Below are 25,540 nucleotides of genomic sequence, written 5' to 3'. Positions count from 1 at the left end.
TTCTACAGGGTCTGGATCGGATGACCTGTTGTGCTTTTCAACTACCATTCTTTGAAAATAATAGCCTCTCTTTATCAACTGGAGTCAAGAGTAATGTATTAATAATGAGCACTGAGGAGGTAACTTCATTGGCATGAATTAGGAGAGTGATCAGAGAGGCCCAGCCCACTTGTAGCTTCTGAAGCCCCTACCCAGAATAAAAATGACAACATATTATGTGCATAAAAACAAATTGTGAAACTGATTAAATGCCAAAATACTAACTATTGACCAAATTGGAGGTCCTCTTTTATCTTAAGGGCCAGTGGCCCTCTACCTACCTCTGATTGGCCCTGGTCCTTCAAATGGGCTTATTTTTTATTCACTTTAGAATATTTCTATGCCAACTCTTCAGAATCATGCTGAAAGTGACTTACAATTAAGATACTCTTACTATATAATTGAGTAAGCGTATTTCAGACAACTCACTTTATATCCTGGTTCACCACCAGAGGTCGCTGTCATGGAGGGAAGCCTAGGCAAGGCACCGTGTCCCTCCAGAAAACATGCCATGGTGGGAAGCCCAGGCCGGAAGCAGGATGGGAGCAGGTGGCAATGCCCGCCTCCCACCTTCACCCAGCTGGTATTAGGAGCGGATCAGGTGGCAATGCCCCCCTGCACACCTTAACCCAGTTGGTATTAGGAACGGAGCAGGTGGCAATGCCCTCTCCCCGCCTTAACCCAGTTGGTATTAGGACCGGAACAGGGGGCAATGCCTAACCCCTGCCATAACCCAGCTGGTATCAGCAGTGGAGCAGGCCTGCCTCCCTTTGAACCAGTTGGGATCAAGAGCGGAGAAGTTGGCAATGCCTGCCCCCTGCCTTAACGCAGCTGGTATTAGGAGCGAAGCAGGTGGCAATGCCCACCCCCACCTTAACCCAGCTGGTAATAGGAGCGGAGCAGATGGCGATGCCCATCCCCTGCCTTAAGCCAGCTGGGAACAGAAGCGGAGCAAGTGGCAATGCCCACTCCCTTCAGCCAGCTGGGATCAGGACCAGAGCAAGTAGCAATGCCTGCCCCCTGCCTTAACCCAGCTGGTATTAGGAGCGGAGAAGGTGGCAATGCCCTTTCCTGTCTTTACCCAGCTAGTATTAGAAGCAGAGCAGGTGGCAATGCCATCCTCCTGACTTAACCCAACTGGTAATAGGAGCAGAGCAGGTGGCAATGCCCATCCCTGACCTTAACCCAGCTGGTATCAGAAGCAGAGCAGGTGGCTTTGCCCACCCACTGCCTTAGCCCAGCAGGTATTAAGAGCGGAGCAGGTGGCAATGCCCACCCGCCCACACACCTTAACCAAGCTGTGATCAGGAGCAGAGCAGGTGACAATACCTACCCCCCTTCAACCAGCTGGGATCAGGAGCAGATCAGATGGCAATGCCCATCCTCCTTCACCCGACGAATCAGGACTGGAGCAGGTGACAATGCCCCCTCACCTTAACCCAACTGGTATTAGGAGTGGAGCAGGTGGCAATGCCAACCCTCACCATCACCCATTTGGGATCAGAAGTGGAGCAGGTGGCAATGCTTCACCTGGCTGGGATCAGAAGTGGAGCAGGTGGCAATGCTTCACCTGGCTGGGATCAGGTGAAGTGCAGGAGGCAATGCCCTTCTTCCCTTCACCCAGCTGGAATAAGGAGCAGAGAAGGTGGCAATGCCTGCCCTCTTCAACCTACCGGAATAAGCCACTGAGCAAGCAGCAATGCCCACCCTGTCTTCACCCTGCCAGAGGCAGGAGCCAGTATGCAGCAATGCCTGCCCCCCCTTCAACCTGCTAGAATCAGGAGCAGAGCAGGGGGCAATGCCTGCACCCTCTTCACCCAGCTGGGATCAGGAGCAGAGCAGGTTGTAAAGCCCACTGCCCACTTTCACCTTTCAGGATCTGGCATGGAGCAGGAGGCAATGCCTGTTCCTCTCTTCACCCAGCGGGGAGCAGGTGGCAGTGCCCACCCACTTTCACCCAGTTGGGTTCAGGCTTGGAGCAGGTGGCAATGCCTGCCCCCCTTCACCCAGCCGTAGTCAGGCACAGAACAGGAGGCAATGCCCCCCCTTTACCTGGCATGGAGCAGGCATGGAGCAGGTAGCAATGCCCACCATGCCTTCACATGGCTGAGATCTGGCAGATCAGGTGTGGAGCAGATGACAATGCCCACCCTCCTTCCTTCACCAGCTGGAATCAGTGATGGAGGATAAGGGAATGCCTGCCTACCTGCCTGCCCTCCCCTTTCTACAGCCTGTTGTATTTTTTCCCCACAACGGGCTTTGTTGCTAGTAGCATAATAAAACAACAAACCATTAAATGCAAGTCATTAAAAACAAGTCATTGGACAGAAACAGCATAAAAGCTATCCTTAAAACAGAACTCAGGCCAAAAGCATACCATTTTTAAAAGCGGCTGGTAAAATAAAACCTCTTATTAAAAGCTTGGGTTTTGGCTTGGCACCGAAAAAACATGTAGGAGCCAGGTGAGCCTAAAGGAATATGGCATTCCAAGGTAAAATGCCACCACAGAAAATGCCCTGTCTGTAGTCATCACCTGCCTCACTTCTGAAGGCAACGGCAGAGGGCAGAGCTTGAGAGGCAGATCTTAACTGACAGGGTTGACAGTACAGGAGGTAATGCTCCTTCAGGTAAACTTAAAGGCAAGAACCACCACTTTGAATTGTGCCTGAATGGGTAACCAATCTGCACTTTCAGTACTGGGATGATACAATTCCTGTCATCAATCCCTGCCCATCACTTTGGACCAATTGAGTTTTTGAAACCATTTTCAAAGGCAGCACCCGCCCCCCTTGCATTACAGTCAATTAACTTGGCTGTAATCAGATCATATCACTGTAGCTGGGTCACGTTTTGTAAGGGATGGTCATACCTGGCATACTAACAAAGGCTAAAATATGCTGTGCCATGGTGCCTCCAACAGAAGAGTAGGCTCCAGCAGCACCCCTAAGCTACAAACTTTTCACATGTGTTACAAATGTACAAACATCTTTCACATGTGTGTTACAAATTGTCTATTCATCCCTCCCCAGTATCCATTGCTTCTCCTCCTAGCGTCTGCCAGTTTGGACTGTGCTGAGTGATGGATAAAATGGCTTGCTTTCACAAGTGAAACAATATAATTTGTATTTATTTATTAGTTACACGTGTTTTTGCTGGCAGACGTTCATTCCGAATAGCTTCCTAAGCATGCCCAGGAATGCAATTTACCCCCCCTTAAAAAAATTCCTCCCCTGGCATTCGTAAATCTAATGGAAAAGCTACATTTGTTAGCATGTCCGTTTGTTCCCTAATGATTTTCTTTGCCTCTGACCCAGTTATTCTTCCTGCTTTGAAATTCCACACAATACTTTTCTTGAGGCTAGAACAAATGGGATGTGCTTCGCGCTGCAGGCTTAGTTACTTTCCCAAACTTCCTTGCTTCTTCCCTGGCTCTCCCTACGTGCAGAGGAGGAGGAAGCGTTGCCCGAGCTGAGGCCTTGAGTGGCTAAGGCGATTCCTCCCTCGCATCATGTGAGGCGTAAAGCGAACAATTAAGGCCCTGCCGGCTGCCGCCTCTCAACTTCCAAGAGGGGAAGAAGCAATGTTGCAATGGGAGCCGCACAAGGTTCCACCGGGAACGAACCAAGTGGACCTGACGGGGGGAGGGAACAGGTCTGTGCTAACGAGCTTTCTCCCTTTTCACACTTTTCCCCTTCTATATTTTCCTGCTTTGATTAATTCTATCATCCTTTTGATTCACTCTTCTGAGTACCGAAGCTGTTGAAATGCGTAAGCATGAGATGCATGCGGTGACTTAAGCATCCCCCTCCCGTCAAATGGTAGCGTCGGATCGGAACGTTCCCAAGAATAGGTAGTTGCGCTTGGTTAAGGAAACGGCTGGATACTTGCATGGTGGCTGTGGGGTGAGCAGGCTTGGGCAAGGGATTTAAGAAGGTGAAGGAGAGGAGAGGGAGACTGCGAGGAACTTAAAACAATTGTTGAGCTTCTTCCCGAGTTTAAGGCAGTAATGAGCTCTTCAAGACTAGTGAGTGGCCACCCTCTTTCCAAGTATCTATAAAGAAGTGTGCGCGCGTGCGGAGGGGGGACTTTTTTGGAGTTCTTCAACCCTTCCTCTCAAGGAGCAGCTCCAGAGATGCCGGTAAGAGGAGGCGATCGCTTGCTGCACTCCGGCCCATTGCTTTCATCTTGGGTTGTGGTAAGTACTTTCTTTTCAAACATACCCTCTTTCTTGGGTTCCCTGTCTCACCCTGGGCTGGGGTGGGGGAGGCGTGTTCGAGGCTGTCGTAAGCTAAGATTTCAGTACTGGAAACCATGGAGATAGAAACAGTTTGAAACTGAGGTGGAGACGGGCTCTGCCACAGCTGGGATTTCAGGGAATATGTTTCTCTGTCTTTGAGTGACTGAAAGTTAGGTGCTTTGTTACTTCGACGACCTACATGTCTCAAAGCCTTTCCAGATCTGATGAGGTATGCCTGTCCTCTAATTGCCTACCGTCGAAAGTGTGATGTTTTGAAATTGGTTTTATGACGCTCTGTGCATGGCATGCTAGAATATGAGAGAGTAATCAGAGAGAGGGGGAGAAAACAAAGTAATGCAAGTACCTATATGGCTTTCTTCGAGCCATTGTGTGTGTCACAATCGTGCCTAGCCTTCTCGAAGTAGATCAGGGTGGCACATATGAGAGCTCTCTTTTTTTCCCTCTCAATGAGGTAAATTTGAAAAAGTGAGAAATTGTGACCTGGTGAGATTTCCACTTGAGCAAGTGCTTGAATTCAAGTCTTTCTTTCACTCGTGTTGTCTCCAGTGTCCCACTCAGTGGATTATATTGAAGTGCTGTGTTTTAAAATGTATTTGTTATTCATGGATGCTTGTTGTGCATAATGACAGCCAGCGTATTATAGTGGTTAGAATGTTGGGCCAGGGGTTGGGAGACCTACGTGTGAAACCTCACACTTGCCGCAGAAACTTGCTGGGTAACCTTGGGCCGGTCACATGCTTTTAGCCTAACCTACTTAATGGAGTTGTTGTGAAGTAAAAATGGAGGCATGTGATGTAAGCCACTTTGGATCTCAATTGGGGAGAAAGGTGGGGTATAAATGAAGTAATTAATAGTACATATAACAATACCAAACTATCCTTGCATACTGTGAAGCTGTTGGGGTGTTCAGAGTCTGACCAAATGGAGGAGGTGGTATGGTGTCTTTTTACTGTAGGGGCTCAGGTTTGCTGAACTTTCTACACTTTCTGTATTAATCATCACACTACCATGCTTGACAATTTCTCTCGAATTCAGAATGAAGGCTTGTTTTGCAGGTACACAGTGTTTTACAATTCTGCCTATACATACTATACACTTGTTGGGAAGTTACAATTATTCTGATTGAAACTGGAAAGTCAAGGAGAGTTAGTAACATTCATAAAGTCATTCCACCAGTCTCATGATTCAAAGCCAGATTTATGGCCCTTCATTAACATCTTCATTTTATAAGTGATAATTCTTGTATTAGGGTATTCTCCAAAGTTAACTCTCAGTTGATGGGGAAAGTGCTGTAATCACTTGTTGAACCATCTTTATGGAAAGTGATCTTTGACTACAAAATCACCTTATTAAGTACAGGAGCCTTGCTTTTTGCTTGGTGATAGGGATAGAGAGAGAGCTAGTCATCTACTCTTCCCTTCTTCCCAACCCTTGAGTTTTAACAAGCATCTAAATTTGACACAGTCACTTCTCTTACAGCTTGAAGAAAACAGGAGTACGAGCAACACGCCAGTTTGTTAAGCAATAAGTTTAATTAAATTCTATTTATTTAATGATTCTGCCCATCAAGTAGACCTGAAGCTACTTCTAGTAATTTTAGGTGTAAAGTTTTTGGAAATATTATTTTACATATTCTGATTCTTGAGTTGGCATTTGTTTAATATTTTGAGCATGCAAGCCGTAATGACTAGTTCAATAGCAACATGTAATATGAACAGTATGGTAGAAAAAGAGTGGCACTGTGCCATTGTGAGATGCCAGCACCAGACAGACACAAGTACAAACCTGTGTACTATTTTAATTCTTCTGTGGGCATGGCTGATGGTGTGCTGCTTCTTGCAGTATTTGCTTCCTTTTGCCCCTAAACACATAGACAGATAGACGTTCTGTATTATTTAAATCCCCTCAGCTTTCACACTGTAGCTTTTGTTAGTATTTTAAGTAGCCTAGAAGTGTGTTGCAGGTTGAAGTTCTTGCTGCTTGTTGCATTCTAAATAATAGCAAAGAGGCTAGACATGTATCATTCATTTTTACTTTTAAGTAATGCAATTTACTGCTCTGTTCTGCTTGCTTTTCACTATTCATTCACTTTCCCCCAGTAAAAATATTAGCTGTCAGAAGTTGTGAAAATTTGGAATCAAACATTTTGCACTTCCCATGTGACTGTTGGATGCAACACAGGTCATCTGCTGATGTTTTTCTGGGAGTCACAAAGAAAGCTGTGAGAGACTCATTATTTTGGTGACCTCTTGTAAGAGGCCTTAGCCTTGTGCTCAAGTTACACACTCTTTTGTGTGTGTTCTTGTTTTGATGCTGACATCACACCTATCTTCTAGTTTATGTGAAATCATTTGCTTGCTGGGTGCTCAAGAGTATTTTGTTGTTGAATAGATTGTTCAGAATATGTCAAGAGATGTTATTTTGTGGCAATACTTCAAGTGTGGGAGGTTCAGCAGGAATAACATGTGTGGGTAATTTAGTAGGTTGGTGGCTTGTATAGCCCCTACTGCCTTGATTTCATGTACCATGGAAATAGTGAAACAAATTATTTAAGAACTTCTTAAGTAGCTGGTGTGATCCATACCTCAGTCTGAGGCTTGTCCCTAATTCCACTCTTGGGTTTCTTTTCTTACTCACAGAAGACTAATGTTTCCAGGGTTCATCTAATCAGATAGCACAGAATATTAATTATTGCAGACACTTTAAAAAAAAACTTTCTAATGCTTGTTTTGGCATATAGCAAGGGCTTGTACTTTTTGTGTATAAGTACTATGCATTGAACAATTACCCAACCCGTTGCAGAGATCCAGACTTTCCCACAATCCCTAGCAATATTGGCCATGGCTACTTTTTTGCCTCATCTATGATCGTTTGAATACTTGGCAAGTAGTAAGAAGCTGTAGAGTCTGACGCCACATATATTGTCTTGGGGTAAACCACTTCTGATGGACTTGAATGTGATCAAGGGACTCTTCCGGTGAGGTTTCTTAGACTTTCAACATTTGAAGGTTTATGTATGGTTATGACCCCATTGTTTCTCAGCGTTGTCTAGTAAAGATGTGGAATAAGCCTTGTTTTGTATAGTTTGTAGGGAAGCTTTCTTACAGAGGCAAAATAATAAATGAGCACTTCATCTCTGTTCTGACCCACTAGAGACCTAAGGGGTAGTTCATTTGGACTTACATGTGGGTTTGGGGAGAGGACATCCTTGTAGACTGGGCCACTTTTCTTTTTCTGTGATGGCCTCTCGGTCCGTAAGAGCAGACTAGAACCAGGTCTGAACATCATCTAGTTATCTCAGACTTTTGTTTTTGAGGTGATGGATTTTACATACAGGTGCCTGGTTCAAGACAAGCTCCTTCACTCCACTCCCGCGCCCCCCAGTTCTGTGAAACCTCCGTTCCTGAGACATCACAACCCACAGCATTAGGCTCTCCACAAAGTATAGATCCTGGTGCAGTCAACATGGTGGTACGCACAAGCTATAGCTCTAAATGTATATCAAAAGCATGTTGTGGCATAGTGTTGTCTCTGGGCGCATTCAACACTGATTTATTTATATTTATTAAAATATTTAACTCCACCTTTCCTCTTGGCTCATTTATTATGTAGGGAGAAACATCAAAGTACTGGCATAATAGTCCATAGGTTCTGTCACTAATTGTTACAATGGCTCTGGATTTATTTTGTAACTCCACATTGATAGATGCTTCAGTTGAAAATAATCATCTGTTTTTCAGTAGCATTGCTGTGAGACTTCTGTGTTGAAATACAAGTATATGGAGTTTGTATCATGTTATGTTTGCATGTTGCCTTAAGCAGGCTTCCTGGAGAGGTGGCACAGAAATGTTCTAAATAAGTAGGGAAGTGTTTATGACTATATATGGAGAACTGATGAGAAATTTAAATGTACACTTCCTGAGAAAAGGCTGAGTTCAACTGATATGTCGAATTAATTGGTTTGGTGTCTGCAGAGGTGGTATAACTACATTCTTTAGTTTAATAAAAGATTGACAAATACTCTTATGGTGCAATCCCTCCTTCTACTCCTTTTTCCCTTTTTTCATATAGTTCAAAATGAAAAGCTGGTTTGTAGGATTCTTTCCTTTATTAACCCATATTGAACAGTGGCTCCTCTGGTTTCAAGCAACAGCCGCAAATCCCCACTGTGAATTACTGAACTGAGTTTTGGCTCTGAGCCTTTTGGGAAAGAGGCATGAGAGTCTGGAAAATGTTTAATGTATGTCAGAAGAGTGTACTAATCTCACACTGCGTAATCCGCCTTGAGTCTCAGTGAGAAAGGCAGATTATAAATGACATAAATAAAATAAATATATTAATTTGACAGCAGAAGTAAATGTTTAGCTACCCTAAATCTCTCTCCCTCTCCCTCTCCCCCATGAGGTGTAGTGATTAAGTGTTAGACTAGGATCTGGGAGATCCAAGTCTGAATTCCCTTTTTGCTCACTTGGTGACTTTGGGACAGTCACGTAGTCTCAGCCTAGCCTACCTCACAGGGTTGTTATGAAGATAAACTAGAGGAAAGGAGAATATAAGCCTCTTTGGGTCCCCATTGGAGACAAAGATGAAATATAAATGAAGTAAATAAATAAATACATTATTAGTTATCATGAACAACTTAAGCAATAACCAGAATTTCAGTTACTGAACCTCCCTGTGTACATTTGAGAAGAGATTGTGCATTAAGGAGCTCATGTACAATGTTTTCTACAATAAATTAAGAAAAGAGATTTAACCAAATAATGTATTTGAGATCAAAAGAGTCCAGTAGCACCTTTAAGACTGACCAACTTTATTGTAGCATAAGCTTTCGTGATTCTCGAAAGCTTATGCTACAATAAAGTTGGTCAGTCTTAAAGGTGCTACTGGACTCTTTTTGATTTTGCTACTACAGACTAATACGGCTAACTCTTCTGCATCTATGTATTTGACATGAATGCAACAAAAAAATGAACACGCACTCTATAAAAAGCATTAGAAGCATAATACAAAGAAATGAATAAGTCAGATGCTGTATTTTTTAATTCATAGTTTAAATAGGTGTCCATGAAGTAGCTTGGTAAAAACTGGTAAAGCATCTCCTTATCAAAGTTAGTGGCAGCTTATGAGAACTTGTGTATTTGAGCAGTGCCAGTTTCTGCATGAGGCAGGAAGTTGTGTTGTGCAGTTTCGAACAGAGAGTTTATGCAGAGATTATTGGAGTGCGTTGTCAAAGGATTGACATTTCATGCAGGTAAAAAGGTTCTTCTTTAGAAATTGCAGGAAAAAGTAGGACAAGGACTGATTCATTTTGACACTTTGCTTTTCCCCAGACTGTTACCCGAATAAGGCCAAGGAAGAGATAAGTATTTCTGAAGAAAGAAAACAGTCAGGCGGGGCCTTGGAGCTGATCAATAGCGGCTTTGTTTACTGACTAATGAAATTTAGCAGTTCCAAGTAAAAGGCTTTTGCAAATGTATCAAACAAATTACGCTTATGTCGATTGGCATCTCCCCTCCTCTACCCAGATCTCACATTCACATGCCCAGACCTAACAATTGCAGAGCAAACAGTTTACAGTAGATTATACAATAGACAAAGAGGTCAGTGTCTGAAAAATCTTCACAATTAGGAAAAGGTTTCTTGTAGCAGTTGTCCCAATACATGTCCCCAGTTATATTGTTTCAATATTGTTTCAACCATAATTTGAATTATGTTGGAGTACATGCGTACACCATGGGATTATACTGCTTAAATCTTTTCTTCACATAAATTCATGTTAAAGTTTTATATTAGCAATACATTTAATGTTTTTACTTGATTTGCTGTGCTTACCATCTGCCTTCCTTGCAAATTTTCTTTAAATGATCTCTTTAGTAATGTGCGTAATGGTGGTTTGGAATAAAGTTTTTGTGTGTGTGAATATTAAAAAAATACTTCTTAAACAGAATGGAACTATGAATTATTACATCAGCTAAAGGGGGGGATCTCTAAACCAATAAAGTATAATTGGTTTCTTATTACTCCAGGAAAATATTTATAACTGTAATGTAACATTTGGAGCAGTCTGAATAATTCTTCTATTAATAGAGCTAGAACAAAGGATAGCAGAAATGTGAATGGGTGGGGGAATTAATATGGATTGCACTGAGACTCCATTTAAAGCTCACAATTGTCCCATTGTCTTGAACTTTGTTGCATTGTGACTGGATGATTAAATATAAATGTTGACCTGATTGGATTATATCCCAGTAATGAGTTGTCCTAAAAAAGAAAGTACACCTCCTATCAAAGTTAATTTATTGTACTAGAAAGAAAGAAAGGCAGGGAGTCTTCAGAAAAGATTGGTTTTTTTACATCTAGATAACAGAATATATTTGGAGACTGAGAATATATATGGAGAGCTAAGCATATACAAAATAGAACCTGGGATTTACCATATGAAGTTTTCTTCATATGGTAAAGGAAGTGAGGACATCTTACTGGCAGTTCCTACCAGTCAGAGAGTCAGGTCATAATTTCAAACTTCTCTCCAGTTTTGGGGGTCATCCTACTCCTAGTTCAGGTATTCCCCTAGCTGTATAATCTCTCTGTTTGAAACTTGGAGAGAAGACTATAAAAAGGCCAACTTGCCAGGTGGATGCTGCACAATTCTAAACAAAACAGGTAGCAAACAAGAAGACTGGAAGGTAATTAACAACGTGATGAAAGATGTCTGTTATCAGCCCAAATTGCTTTGCCCCTTCATTAGTGTGTGATAAGATTCTCTCCCTTTCTCAGAGAAGAAGCAACATTCATGGAGTAAGTCCAGAGTTCCATTCTTGTTCTGAGGGGGAGGGCCTCTTAACATGGGGTGTCCAACAACAGTTATTCCCATTTTGGGTAGGGAGAGCTGACCTCCTTTTCCTGAATAACCAGTGAAATGCCTGTCCATCCCGGGCTGTAATTAACCAATGTCAAGGTATCTAATGGTATATGGAGGACGCCCAAGTGGTGATTCTATCAATTTCCTAACTGACATGTTGGCTACAAAAAAACTGCAATATTTGCTACTCTGTAGCTTGATAGGATGTGTTCCTTGTCAAACTGGAGGTGATTTGAATGAATAAAGGTGGCATGTGCCTGGGCTGATCTGATGACCTTCTACTCATTTGGGTAGGTGGGAGGAGCTGAAGGGAAACCAGCTTTCCTAATGAAACCTGTTCTTTCCTAAGATGAAGCTACTGGGTCCTTCTTAGCACTGCCTGAGACACTCCTCTGTTGATGTGGTAGATAATGCATGGCAAGTAGAAGATGAAACTCTGAAATTCTGCCTGTTGAAGTCACAGGTGAAAGGAAGGAAACTTAAAGAATAGTTCATAGCAGGAACCCCATTATAGAATTGAATGGTAGGGACAATATTTTTTAATTTTTTAAAACTTGATTTATACCCTGTCTTTCCATTAAATGTGACCCAAAGCAGCTTACATCATTCTCCTCTCCTCCATTTATCCTCAAAACAACCCTGTGGGGCAGATTAGGCTGAGGCCCAAGGTCTCCCAGCAAGCTTCCATAGTAGAATGGGGATTCAAACCTAGGTCTCCCAGATCCTAATCTGACACTCTAACCACTACACTACACTAGCTCTTACTAGAGCCAACAGGATCATACACACCCAAAGTAACGTGTGAAATGTCACATAATTGATTGTGCTCCTTAACAAAAAAAAACGCTGGTTATTTGGACAAAGGAATCTTACCTATTCAGTACAAATAAGGCAACTGATTCGCCACCTGTCTGCATAAGACTCCCAATGTTAACATAATTAGATTCCTCCAGCAGGAAGGGGGAAACTGGGAGCACAAAAGCTAAAGAACATAATTATTTCTCCCTACACTATTATCATAGATATGTCTTAGGACATCAGAATCCTAGTAGTGGAAGCTTCCTAGAGAATCTCCAAGAAGAATGTAGATGTAATAGCTGAGATTAAGGAGATGATACCACACAATTTCCAGTAACCCAGTATAGCTTGGCTGGCATGGAAGACGTGGATGTACCAGCATGGTAAAAGGTACTGGTCCTAACACTATCTCACTATTGACATCTCAGCCAAACTAAGGCATGATGGTCTGAACAGCCAAGGCAGACTGCACAGATCAGGATTTGACCTGTGTCTGAAGAAGGAAGCTCTGACTCTTGAAAGCTTACACTCTGAACAGCTTGTTTGTCTCTAAGGTGCCACTGGACTCAAATCCTGCTGTTCTACTACAGACCAACACAGCTACCCACCTAAACTACCCACAGATCAGAGTAGCTTCCTTAGACTTGGACTTCCTCCTCATTTACAGAATGAGGGAGGCAGGTGAGGAAATACACAATATAATTGTTTAGGTCACCAAAAGAAAACACATTAGTCTATATTACCTTGAAGTTTGTGGACAGCATGCTTAGTCAGTTGGTTTACAACAGTGTGGGCCTGTGAGAATGCTTTAAGCTAGAACAGACTATTGGTGTGTCGTATCATCTAATCCTTTAACTGGAGATATCTGGGACTGCGCCCAGGGCCCTTTGCATACCCGGAGTAAGGTATAGGATCAGGTAAGGCCTGATCTCCCATGCTCTGATATTCTACCATGTCAGGGATCCAGAATCTTCTGGGTTTGGGTGGATCCTGAGCATATAGTTCCTAGCCCAGCTTAAGAGGTTGGAAACTATAACAAACTGATTCCCTTGGGGAGGATGTCTCATAGGATTACCTCTTCCTTTTCTGTGACAAGTGAAATAATTATCTTTCTGACTAGAGAATTTCCATGGCACCTTACAAAGGAATCTTTTAAGATGAGTTCCTGTAATCTAGATAAGAAAAGGGAGGAATGGGGCTTTAGGCCCTTTAGGGATGTGTCTACCATTATGAGAAAAGGACGGCTACCTGGTTTGAGCATGTTCTGCCAAAAGAGAGAGGACCAGGGGTTATGGCCCAGCAGGGTATTAGTAGTTGCCTGTAAAGTTAAACCTCCAGTAGCCAAAGAGGTTTTGATGGGTAGAATATCTTGTGTGAAAGACAGAAATATTTCCAGCTCTGCTTCTCATGGGAGACAGCCCAAAAGAGCTGCAGAATGCTGGGTTAGTGACAGTTGAAATCTGTTAAGGCAGTTACTGAGGAGAGAAGGATTTGAAGCTGCTGGAGATTAGTGGGACAGATATTGCTGGCTGTTTGCACCTGTTCTGATTCATAGTAGCCATTCTGTTTAACCTCAATATATCTTAAGTTCTTTAAAATCAATCACTCCAATGTTCTGTCTTATAAATAAAAGTTATTCTTGTTTTTGATTTAATCCTGGTTGGCTTGAAGTTTTTGGCTGAGGGGAAATACACACACCTCAAGCATTCTCATCATGACCAATGGCCAAGTTTAATTAAATAGCTGCAGCATATATGTTTTCCCTCTGAGGCGGAGGACATCTTGGGTGATTCCCTTTGCCCAATCAGGAAGGCAGGAAGTTAAATTTCTTCCTCTTTCCTGTTGGTGCCTGGAACACCCTCTCAGTTCTTTCCTGCTTCCAGGGAGAGCAGCTGCAGAGACAATTTGCTCTGCCACCTTAGTGTTTCACTTTCATTTTCTATTCCTTAATACTGTCATCTCCTCTTTCCTTCCCTCCATCCCAGACCTTCTTCATCAGGGCCCGATTTGGCATCCACACCCCAAGTGGATGTGTCTGACCATGTGGAAATTGAAAGGATGTCCCTGACCAATCAAGGCTACCTTCCGCAGGTAATCCACACCATCTTGGCCTCTAGGAAAAAGTTGACTATGAGGATTTACAACACTTCGTGGAAAGCCTTCATCTGGTGGTCAAAGTGGAAGAAGGTGGATTACCTAAATCCTCCTCTTCCGGCAGTCCTTAATTTTCTCCAAGATGGGTTGGACTCTGGTCTCAAACCTGCCACCCTGCGGAAGCAGATCGCTGCTCTAGCGTCCACCCTTCCACCATACGAGGGCCTCTCTCTACCTAATCATCTGCACGTGCAACGCTTCCTGAAAGGTGCCACGTTATTGAGTCCACCTGTGATACACCAGTTCCCTACCTGGAGACTACACATGGTCCTATCAGCCTTGACTAGACCCCCCCTTTGAACCAGTAAGGGCTATTTCCCTGAAGTGGCTTAGTTGGAAGACCATTTTCCTAGAGGCCATTACTTGGCTAGAAGGATCTCAGAACTCAGAGCCTTGTCCATCAAACTGAACCTATGCGTTTTTCATAGGGATAAAGTGGTCCTCTGGATGGACCCAACCTTCCTTCCTAAGGTGAGCTCTAGATTTCATAGAGAGCAGGAGATATACCTACCGTCCTTCTGTCCCAATCCGACACATCTGAGGGAGAAGGATTGGCACAATCTCAATGTGAGGATAATGCTCAGGGCATACCTAACTAAAACTGAGTCCATCAGGAAATTGAACCCCCATTTCATTAACATTTCTCCACCTAACATTGGGAAGAAGATGTCGGTGATGTCTGTAGGGAGGAACATTAAATCCTGCATCACGGAAGCCTGCAGAGCTAGCAATAGAGAGGTTCCTAAAGGTATCACAGCTCAGTCTACCAGGAGCGCAGCCACCAATGCGGCTCTCTACAATAATGCGTCTGTAGAAGAGGTTTGCAAAGCAGCCACATGGTCATCTGTATCTTTGTTTGTGAGACACTACAAGCTGAATTTATATGCCTCAGCGGATCCTGCCTTTGGAAGGAGAGTGCTGCAACATGTGATACAAGATGAGGAGCTCAAGCCACCCTGTAAAGATTAACTGCTTTGGGAGCACCCAAGATGTCCTCCACCTCAGAGGGAGAATGGACCTTTGGATACTAACCGAGAAGGGTCCTTCTCCTCTGAGTAATGGAGGACATCTTGCCCCTCCCAGATTCCTCGTCACCTTTTCTTTTCTTCTGTAGCTATAGTTCGTACAGAATTCTTTCAGTGTCATCTAATCTCATGGCTCTCCGGCTATCCCTTTCCAGTGTTCTTTCATTCTCAGGTTACTCCACCAAAGGAAAGCTGTCTTCAAGTAGCTCCAGTTTTCAGAAGAGTAAAATCCACTGCTATTTGGAGTCACCTGAACTGAGGGAGAGGGTGTTCCAGGCACCAACAGGAAAGAGGAAGAAACTTAACTTCCTGCCTCCCTGATTGGGCAAAGGGAATCACCCAAGATGTCCTCCACTACTCAGAGGAGAAGGACCCTTCTCAGTAAGTATCCAAAGGTCGGGAAAGTAAAGACTAAGTTCCAGGGCTTTTTTTCTGGGAAAAAAGGTTGTGGAACTCTCTATTATCACATATGCACATGCAAAACGCGTGTGCGCTCCCAGAAATGCATGGTAACATCACTTCCGTAAATAACCATAGCTGATATTTTAACGAATACAAATAACCATAACTGATATATATTTAACTAACAAAGAACCAGTCTGCATTCAAAAGCTGTGGGAACCATAACAATGTCAACTTCAGTCAACAAAAGAATGAAAGCAACATACACACACATGCACAGCCTCACCCACCCCCATGAAAAGAAAGCAGAATGAACTCAAAGCAACACACACACACACATCCAAACACAGCTCCCATCCACCCCCCCATGAAAAGAAAGCAGAATGAACTCAAAGCAACACACACACACACACACACACACAGAGCACCAAATGAAAATAAAACAGAATGAATTCAAAGCAACACAGATACACAGAAACCCCTGAATGAAATGAAAGCAGAATGAATTCAAAGCAGCACACATACACACACAGCCCCACCCACCTACTCCCCCAATGAAAATAAAACGGAATGAACTCAAAACACACAGAAACCCCTGAATGAAGTGAAAGCAGAAGGCCTCAAAGCAGCTAAGCCTCCTCTGCAGAGCTCGTGCCGGGCCCCAGCGGCTGGTTCTCTCTCTCTCTCTCTCTCTCTCTCTCTCTCTCTCTCTCTCTCTCTCTCTCTCTCTCTCTCCCCCCCCCCCAAGCAAGCAAGCAAGCAAGCAAGCAAGCAAGCAAGCAGAATGAACTCAAAACAGTTGAACCTCCTCTGCAGAGCCTGCACCAGGCCCATGCAGCATCTGCTCGCTCGCTTTGACTCACTCAAGAAAGCAGAATGAACTCAAACCAGCTTAGCCTCCTTTGCAGAGCCCACAGGGCCAAAGGAGGAAGGAATCACGTGGGCAGATTCTAGAGCTTCCAGAACAGCGTTCTGGAGCGTTCCCCCTCAAAAAAAGCCCTGCTAAGTTCCCTTTCTTCACTAGCCCTGGGCATAGCTGGGTGAGAAATAAATAGGGAATGGATTGCTTGTCTAGTGGAGCCTCTGGGAAGAAGAGAGATAAGACCCTGTGTGGATTTGAGTCAGGGCTTTCTGCCAGAAAAATAGACATTTTGTGACAGCTCTTAACTTTCTGTGAGATTTGCTTGTTTGAACCTCCATTCAGAAAAATAATTCAGACACAGGGGCCTGTTCTGCAGATCTGATGTCTGAATAGCAATTGGAGTGCATTGGTATCTTCCTGGAAACTAGGATATGGCGATTCCCTGATGTGTGGAATGGAGGACCAATGAGACATAATGTGTAGCTGAACTTGGCAGGCTCCACGCTGTCTGTCTGTAAGGATTGTCTCAAACATGAGGGTTCAGAAGTAGACCAGACATCAGTTAAATGCAGCAAAAGCGTGTGGCTTGGCATAGGTGTTGCAGTAGCTTTGATACATAGGTTTCAACCTGGTCCGTCTGATATCCTGTCTAAACCAGTAGTAGTGTTAGTCCTAATTTTGTTGGGGTGCATAATGAGAAGAAGGGAAGAGAGCAGGGCTCTGCAGGAACAAAGCTGCCTTGAGCATATGAAACTGCCTTATATCAAGTCACAACATTAGTTGATCTAGCTCAGTGTTGTCCTCACCAATCAGCTGGGCTAGCCTGTGTGGCCCATAACCAACCACCTGAAGAAAAATGCTCTAAGTGTTGCATATGGCTATACATTGTTTTGGTTTTTAAATGGAATTCTAGGCCTATTTATGTGTTCTGTAAAACACTTCCAGGTTTAATGGTAGGGGTATTAATAAATTTAGTATTTGGTCATAAATATTTTTACTTCAACTGCAAAAGTAGTTCTTTATTCAACCCTACATAGCCTTGCCTGTGTTTGGTTTTCCAAGGGTGCATTCCTTGTTTTGTCACTATGAAGAATATAATATTGCCTGACTTGAGATAAAGTGCTGCAAACTGTTCAGCTTCAGAGTTCAGGTGTAGAATAACATTTCAGAATGCTCACCTGTATAAGGTTCTCAAGGTCTTTCGTACATAGGGAAGCATTAAAAAATAGTGCCCCCTTTGCAGCCTTTTATCATAGTCTATCATCTCACCTTTGCTGTGTATATAAACTGCTAGGTGGTGCATACAGATATTTTTGTTTGCAATTGTTCTGGCACAGAATTATCTTTGTCTCAGTTGATGCAAGAGCTGTAGACAGACCTGAGAACAGAAAATGTATCAGTGCCTTAGATCTCTCTTGCTATTTAGGGCTATGTATTTAATTACCACAGTTAGCAGAGTTTCAGACTGTGTGCTCCAGAAAAAACTGTGATGTTGTGTAAGATCCATATATTTTAAAAGAGCAAGCTGTTCATATTGTCAGGCTTTTAAATCATGAATGTACTACTTCTGGTAAATGAAAGAAACTGGGATTCTGGTACATTTTATAGAGCTCCCAACACTGACTTGTCAAATGTTGGGAGGTTTGGGAGGAGGGGTTCTTGGAGTGGGAGAGCTTTGGGGAGTACATGATGTCACTTCTGGGTGATGCTGTAGGCTGCCTCTCCTAGTTACTATGATCTTTACCACAGAGACTGGGGGAAATTCCTAGAGTTCTACTCCTCAATTCCTTGGTGGACAGGGCAGATAAGAGGAAGGCGTATACATTTAGACCAGTAATGCTTATACTTCAGGAAATCTGCTTCTCTCTCTCTTTGACCCTCCTCCTCGGTAAGGGAGGATGGACTCTTTTTAATTTCCAAAGTGTAACTCAAGTAAAGCAAATGCAAAGTTAAAGCCTTTATCAAGTCCTGTTAACTTTAAAAGACAGAAGAGGCCTGAAGGCATTGGCTGGGTTTTTTTCTCCTAAATGCAGAAATATTCTGTATGTGAAATACATCCTTGTTTAATCATATTCTATTGCCTTCAGAAAAAGGTTGTCGATCAGCTCTCATGTATACACAGCTCTCATGTATGCAGCTGAGTCTGGTGTGGTGACTGGCAGTGTGCTACTGAGGCATAGTCTTCCCAGGATCAAGCTACCAAGACTAGGGAAGGAGGGAAGACTGAGGACTTGGGTGGGGGGAGATAAAGGTAGGTTGGCTGGTGGGTGGGAAGGAGAAAGCAGGAAAGGGAGAGAGGATATGAGGGCTTTTAGGGAAGGGAAAGCAAATAGTGGAGGATCTATATCTATCTGTGTCTATAGCTATAGCTATACTAGTTTGATACTCGTGCTTCGCTATAGTATTTAACTACTTTAAATCCAGTTATAATATTTATGGGTATGGGACATTTTTTGGTTTGGGGGTGGGTGGGTTTGAGTTGATTTTGTAGTATAATAGCATAGTATCTGAGCTTCACAAAGGTGATTGAATAAAGCGAAGCATGTTGATGCCGAAAACTGATCAAGTGAATTTTGAAATGTAACATTTATTGAAGAGATTTTAAAAGGAAAAGATTGTAGTGCGATAAATAAAGTGAAAAATACGTACAACTGCGGTTTTTTCTACTGAAGGACCTCTTTGTGGACCACATTTGTGGTTTTCTCCTCAGGTGCTAGGATCACCAGGCTGCTGGGTGAGCTCACTCTGCAGCAGGCCATGTAGAACTGCCTGTGTGAGGAGCAGTTCTCCCTCATGTCAATTCCTGCCACCTTCAGTGTCTGCCCCTGGGACTTGTTGATCGTCATTGCAAAGCAGACCTTGAAGGGGAACTACAGTCTCTTGAACTCAAAGAGGTTATCTGATGGTATGCGTGGTATGAACACCGACTCCACCCCCCCCCCCCCCGAGCACTACTGGTGAACAGTATTGCCTTGATGACGTTCCTGTGGAGGGCTTTCACTCACAGTCTGGTTCCATTGCAGAATTTGGGTAGGTTGAGGTTCCAGAGCAGCATCACTGGAGCCCCCACTTTGAGGAGGAGCTTGTGGGCTGGGAAACCAGGACGGTTGAGTGTGTTGAAGAACTCCACGGGGTAATGGACTGCGGCCATCCATTTACGTCACTGAGTTCACAGATCTGTACTCCATTTCTGCCCCTTTGAGGGAGTTAAGTTGTGCTTCATTAATGATGGCGGTGTTGTCATTCTTGAGGGTCAGACTGGCACGCTTGCATAGCCAGTCCATGGACTTCTCCGTGATAGTGGCGATATCAGGTTATATCGTGGCTGTTAGGTCTGCTAGGGTCATCACTACTGTGCCCAGGCCTGCAGGGATGGTCACCTTTCCCTTGGACTCAGGATACTCTCTGCCACCCATTTTTAATAGGAATTCAGAGAATTCCCCAGCGGTCACTTCGCCTCTCAAGTGGACCCTCATGTTCTTTCTTAGTGAGTTTCCTGATGAGAGGCCACAGATATGATGCCTTGACACACACACAGTGACCTCGTCAGCTCGAGTTCCCCTTGGGACTACTGGCAGAGTCTTCTGGAAGTCTCCAACTAGCAGCACAGTGACTCCCCCCATCACTTTCTCGTTTCCCCTGACATCTTTGAGGGTTAAGCTCAGTGCCTCAAAACACCCCTTGTGCACCATGGTGCTCTCGTCCCAAACAATGAGCTTACAGTTCTGCGACACTTTAGCCATGTTGCTTTGTTTTGAGGTTCTGAACAGGGATGTTTCTGCATGGATGAGGTTAAGAGGCAGCTTGAAGATAGCGAAGGATCATGGGCCATGCCTGAGTGAGCCTTGACCTTCCATGGAAGTGAGCGCCTCGCTACTCGTCTTCCAGGATTGTTTTGCTCATAGAGAGACTCTGCCACTCTATGCACCTCGGGGTGATCTTGCTGGTACTTGGCCATTGCTGCTCGGTGCACCACAGGAGTAGGATGTGCATATTTCTTTGCTGCATCTCTAAGTTGCTTCCTCCTTTTAGCATTGGTGTATCTTGCACGACATCTGCCAGAAGGCTTCTTGGTGGCAGTAAGAGGTGATGGCTGCGAGAGGTGTGAGGTGGAGTTTGACTGAGGGAGGGGTGGTGTGGTGGGCACTTTGGCAGGTTTATGTGAGAGGTTCACATCGAAATGGCCCCTAGAAAGATCATGCACCATCTTCCCATGAACATTTAAAAACTCAGTTGCTATACTGACTTTTATATAAAATCCCTATTCAGGAGTCTTGTATTGTCTTTCTTCAATTGTCTGCGGTTTCCTTGACCTGATTTTTACCTCAGAACACAGAGTTCCACAGCTGACCAGTCGGGGGGGGGGGTACAAGCTGGGAGGCTTCAGAGATTGGCAATCCTAGTGAACTTTTAGGGGAAGACTGGGAGGTGCATTTTATCTCTGGACACATTCAATTACTCCCTTAGCAACTGTTTAGAATGTTGGGCTGATCCCCAATCAGGCCACATAAGCAAATAACCTTGAAAGCTACCCCAATCAGGAAGAGTGGCGGAGTTGGCAGGAGAGGAGCAGCATGCCAGCCACACAGGGAAGTTGTATCCCTATGGAAAAACACTTTTTACCCCTTAGGGGGCAAATTTCTTAAAATCCCTTCTTAGTGAGCCTCTATATCCCAAAAGGAACGTTCTCCCCAAATTTCATGATTCTAGGTCCAGGGGTTTGGGCTGGGCGTTGATGAGTCAGTCAGGACACTTGTCTTTATATGTATAGATAGAAGATATATATGAATGAGATGGCCCTTGCCCTGTCCTTGTGGGTTTTATGCATACATGTGCGCACACACATGAATCTCATCTGACAAAGTCAAGCCAGAGATCTTCCTGGTTGCAACTGACTGGGGTTGCAACTGCCTAGAGAATTTGGTGTTTGGTAGAAAGGAATTCTACTGTAGCTCTGTTAACTCAGTGAATTTATACCAATTCATGCAAAGGTGCTAAAAAAGAGCCTTCTGAACAATATCCTTAAGGCCCCCATATCTTCACCGGGTGAGACTTTTGATTTTCTGAGCCTGTCCATTCAGTCCATTTGTATTCTGGCCTCTCTGCACTACTGGTTGTGTTCTACCAGAATTCTAGTGTTACCAAGAGAAGGAAATTCTAATTGAGTTTAGTGAATGAGAACACTTTCTTGTGAGGCCCTCAGTACTTAAATTCATTTTTTTTTTTTGTAGGACAGCCAGTCAACTCCTTGCCAGCTGCTGTAGTTAATCTTATTTTAAGCCATGCTATGGATCTTTTTATATGTGTCTGATGTTCTCTTTACCGTAGTAAACAATGCTGCTGTGGACAGTTGGCATCTGTACCAACTCAGTAAGCAAGGTCACAACATTTCTACTGTTATTGTCAGAAAGAAAGATGGATGGATGACTTCTTTACATCATACATCACACAAAAAAAAATTATCTTAGAGGGGGAAGCTGTTGCTGAGTAGCTTCATGGATGCAGCTATATTATTTTTGATGCAGCTATATTATTTTAGAAACCCCAGACTACAGTGAATCATATTGATAAGTATGCATTACAGAGTGACACATCATTCACATTCTATATAAAGAATTGGCATTTTGTATGAGTCTATTATTTTAATACACATTAAATCCTTTCCCATGTACTGCTTTCCCATGAACTATCAAATCCTTTCCCATGTACTGCTTTCCCATGAACTATCTGCCTGGCTACAGAGGAAGGGAAAGAACTGTACATATGAAACAGGGCAGCAACACAGATCTAACCTTGTGGGGTTTTTTTGACAAACCTGCCCTACAGGCGAGTCTGGAAAGCAAAATTAAAAATGTTCTACCTATGAGTGAGAGTACTGGTGAATATTTGTAGAGTATACATGGAAAATAGTAATCAAAGTTACCTTGTATTTAAATTCAGTGTTAATGCCTCCTTCCTGGGTGTGTTTGTCTGTGTGTGCCTTTTAATACACACATACATATGATGAGTGTATGCTCTCAATAATCACACCCAACTGCAATCACCAGTTTTTCTATTCTTATGGAACAGCATCAAACAGTTGCTTAATTCCGCCCTCTAGTGGAAAACCAGTTTATAGGTCTGCTGTATAACAATAGGCAGCTCAGTAGCAGTGAAGCTGGTACAGAAGGACAGGATGAGTAATCCGCTGTGACAATCCTATGACATTGTTTATGGAAATGTCCTTGATACTGTATGGAAATGTCCAATCTCACACTGTGTAATCCACCTTGAGTCTCAGTGAGAAAGGCAGACTATAAATGACATAAATAAATACAATTAATTAAATAACAGCAAATGATTCGGAACCAGATTACAAGATTTTTCTCTCCTGTCTCTTAAATTAACAATTCACTTCTTTGGCCATTCTGTAACCACAGAAGCTATTTCAATTAAGGAGGCAGTCATTCAGATGCAATTACAAAAAATGAGCTGGCAATAAATCTGAAACTTGAGGGCAGCAAGAAAATGAGCCTTGTCCTGTTGTCATAAAAACACGGCTAGGAATGTGTAGGTTTCTTAAACTGACCCAGTAGAACAGTCAGCACATACTGGAAGACAGATAACATTGGGGGAAGCAAACAAAAACCAGTATTGTGTATTAGTTAGAGAGCCAGATTATGGCCGTTTTCACACATCCTTATTTTAGCGCCACAGTACCGCAATTGTTCCGCTATACAGAAGGACAGGATCCTCGTAATCCACCCGTGAAAAACCCGTCATCCTCCGTCATCGTAGTGCTTTCTCAGAGAATGCAGGTTTCCTGTTTGTTCTGCTATGTAACACGTTTTTAGCACTTTTTTGCGTGCATGAGAACAGTTGGAAACGTTTCTCCAGAGACCGCCTACTCAACCCCTCCTCCTTTCTCAGTTTCTGCTCCCTAGGAAGAGATTTTCCTACCCACGACCAGGAATCCTGCAGGCCTCTGTGGACTCCTGGTGACAGTTACGCCTACATTGTTTTTTTTTTAAAGGACACGTTTATTGCACTATTTCAATGTCTTGTTTAAAAGGAACCAACTGCACTAACAGCTGACTTTTAAAAACCAAGGACATTAAATGTTTAATGTTAAAGTTACCCTTTACAAATAACGGAACACTCCTAGACTGCTGGATTTTTTTTTTTAAAAAAAATTTATAGTGACAGTGCGATCGCGCAGATTCATTGAAAAAATGCAGACTGGGTTTTGAGTGGGAACATAATGGTTGGCAGTGGTTTGCTGAGCGTGTGAACGCCATTTTGAGATCACTGACTCCCAAGTTTCTCCCCACCAGTGACCCTTGATCCACCAATGTCCTTTAAAGTAAATTCACGGGCAAAAAATACAGCCTATCACAGGCTAGCGTTGGGGAGGGAAGGTTCAATCTTGCATAGAGAAACAGCGATCTAGCACAAATCTGGGTTCCTGTTTTTTAAAAAAGGCAAAATGAGCAGGAAGGTGCTTATGCCAGCTGTGACAGGAGCTCATCCACCGCTCAGAATCGCGCTTTTTCTGTGGCATGCAAACCTTTGGAAGTGCGACGCAGCCACACAAGTCAAGGCAGTATGAACAGTGCGTCATGATAGCAGGATCGCAACTAACGGCCTAATAGTGCAAAAAAAAGCACTAAAATGAGGACGTGTGAAAATGGCCTATGGTGGCGGAAGGCTCAGGTTCAAATCCCTGCTCAACCATGGAAGCTTGCTGGGTGACTTTAGGCTGGCCACCACTGCTCTGCCTAACCTACCTCACAGGCTTGGCGTGAGGACAAAATGGTGAAAATTAAAAGGTACTGATGAGAGAAACAACTATGCACTAAATAAAAAATAGTAAATATGTTTGCTGCCCTGGGCTTGTTGGAGGAAGCATGGGATAAAAATGTGACAGAAAAACCAAAGGAAGTAGTATTGGTCTTTTAGGGGGGAAAGCAGCAGTAGGGTAATACTTTTGCTAAGACCTTTTCATTTGTGGTCTTTTATTTGGTCCTAATAAGTATTACTGTACAGACACTTTGGGGTGAAAGAGGGAAGGGATGTCGGGTATCTCCTGTCTCCATGTGACATATGAATGGAGTTGAATGATTTCAGAAGCCTGACATCTATTCAACTAACTTAGCTTATCTTATTAAGCTTTATTGGAAAGAGGGTGCATAAATGTAATATAATGCACCAAGGCAGATACATTTTCTGATGTCTAAATTAACTAGTGTATAATCCAGACTGTTGTTCATAGCCAGAAGATATCAGCATGCAAGACTTATGAGCTGAATTTTGGTTTCTGATGAATCTCCAACCAACATTAGCTGCCTTGCAACATTTTGACCCTCTTCACGTGTGCATGTTCTCAAGTGTTGACTGGCTATATGAAAGACATTATGGGTGAAGCAGCAAAGACAGATTTCATATTGCCTTGTATTTTTATTTCTAAAGAACATAAAATTGTCAGGTGCTACGCAAAAATGTAGTTAATGGAAACAGCTCACCTATTTAGTGGTAAATTGCCACGTTTTGAATAACCAAGAGATTGCATGTATATTTTATCCAGCCCAGCTTTGTGTTAACCTCTGGAAAGTCTTCTTTCTTCCCTGCCCCAATAAAGTCTCTTCTGGCAGTACTGTTTCTAGCCTATTTTACACTCAGTTTTCATACCTTTGTGTAAATGTGTCTTTTTATTATTGCTCCAAGAACAGTTTGTAATCCAATCCTGCTTTCTATCTTTGTGGTGGTTTTGTCTGTCAGACTAGCCTTGAGCATGAAAGGTTGGTGAGAATGTAACCTGTGCACTTAAAATGCACGGTTTGCAAACAGAATAAATGATAAAGCCTTGCATGAACATTATTAAATTTCACAATATAGTTTGACTTCAGCGTTATATAGAATGATAGTGGTTCTAAGAGAGAGCAACATTTTGCCTGCATTTATAAAAGAATAAGCAAGCTAGATTACTTCTCTCCAGTGCCCTGTCTTGTATGAGAGAAGTGCCTTCTGTGCTGGTAGCTCCCTGTCACTTGCTTATTATGTTACTCTGAGCCAACTCGTCCGTTTTCTTAGCCAGCTCCCTTGAGCATTGAACTGCTTATGCAGTGATTATTTTCTTATGTTAGCAGTGGGGAAGGTGG

General features: G+C 43.2%; 1 protein-coding gene across 2 annotated transcripts in view; it reads left to right on the top strand.

The window, feature by feature from the left end:
* The window catches only part of TJP2 (tight junction protein 2), an 88,821-nt gene that overhangs the window by 36,513 nt on the left and 26,768 nt on the right, over positions 1–25,540 (top strand). Inside the window, exon 1 of one of the 2 annotated variants that reach the window (XM_054986440.1) lies at positions 3,919–4,234. The exons of the other annotated variant lie outside the window; for it this stretch is intronic. Within the exon in view, the coding sequence (XP_054842415.1) occupies positions 4,172–4,234 (63 nt within the window). The 5' untranslated portion in view covers positions 3,919–4,171. Of the gene's footprint in view, positions 1–3,918; positions 4,235–25,540 lie in introns of those variants that run through there. 2 annotated transcript variants of the gene reach the window in all.

Source organism: Eublepharis macularius, chromosome 8 (genome assembly GCF_028583425.1).
Source record: "Eublepharis macularius isolate TG4126 chromosome 8, MPM_Emac_v1.0, whole genome shotgun sequence".
Taxonomy (NCBI): Eukaryota; Metazoa; Chordata; class Lepidosauria; order Squamata; family Eublepharidae; genus Eublepharis; species Eublepharis macularius.
This window is presented reverse-complemented; position numbering and strand designations above follow the sequence as displayed.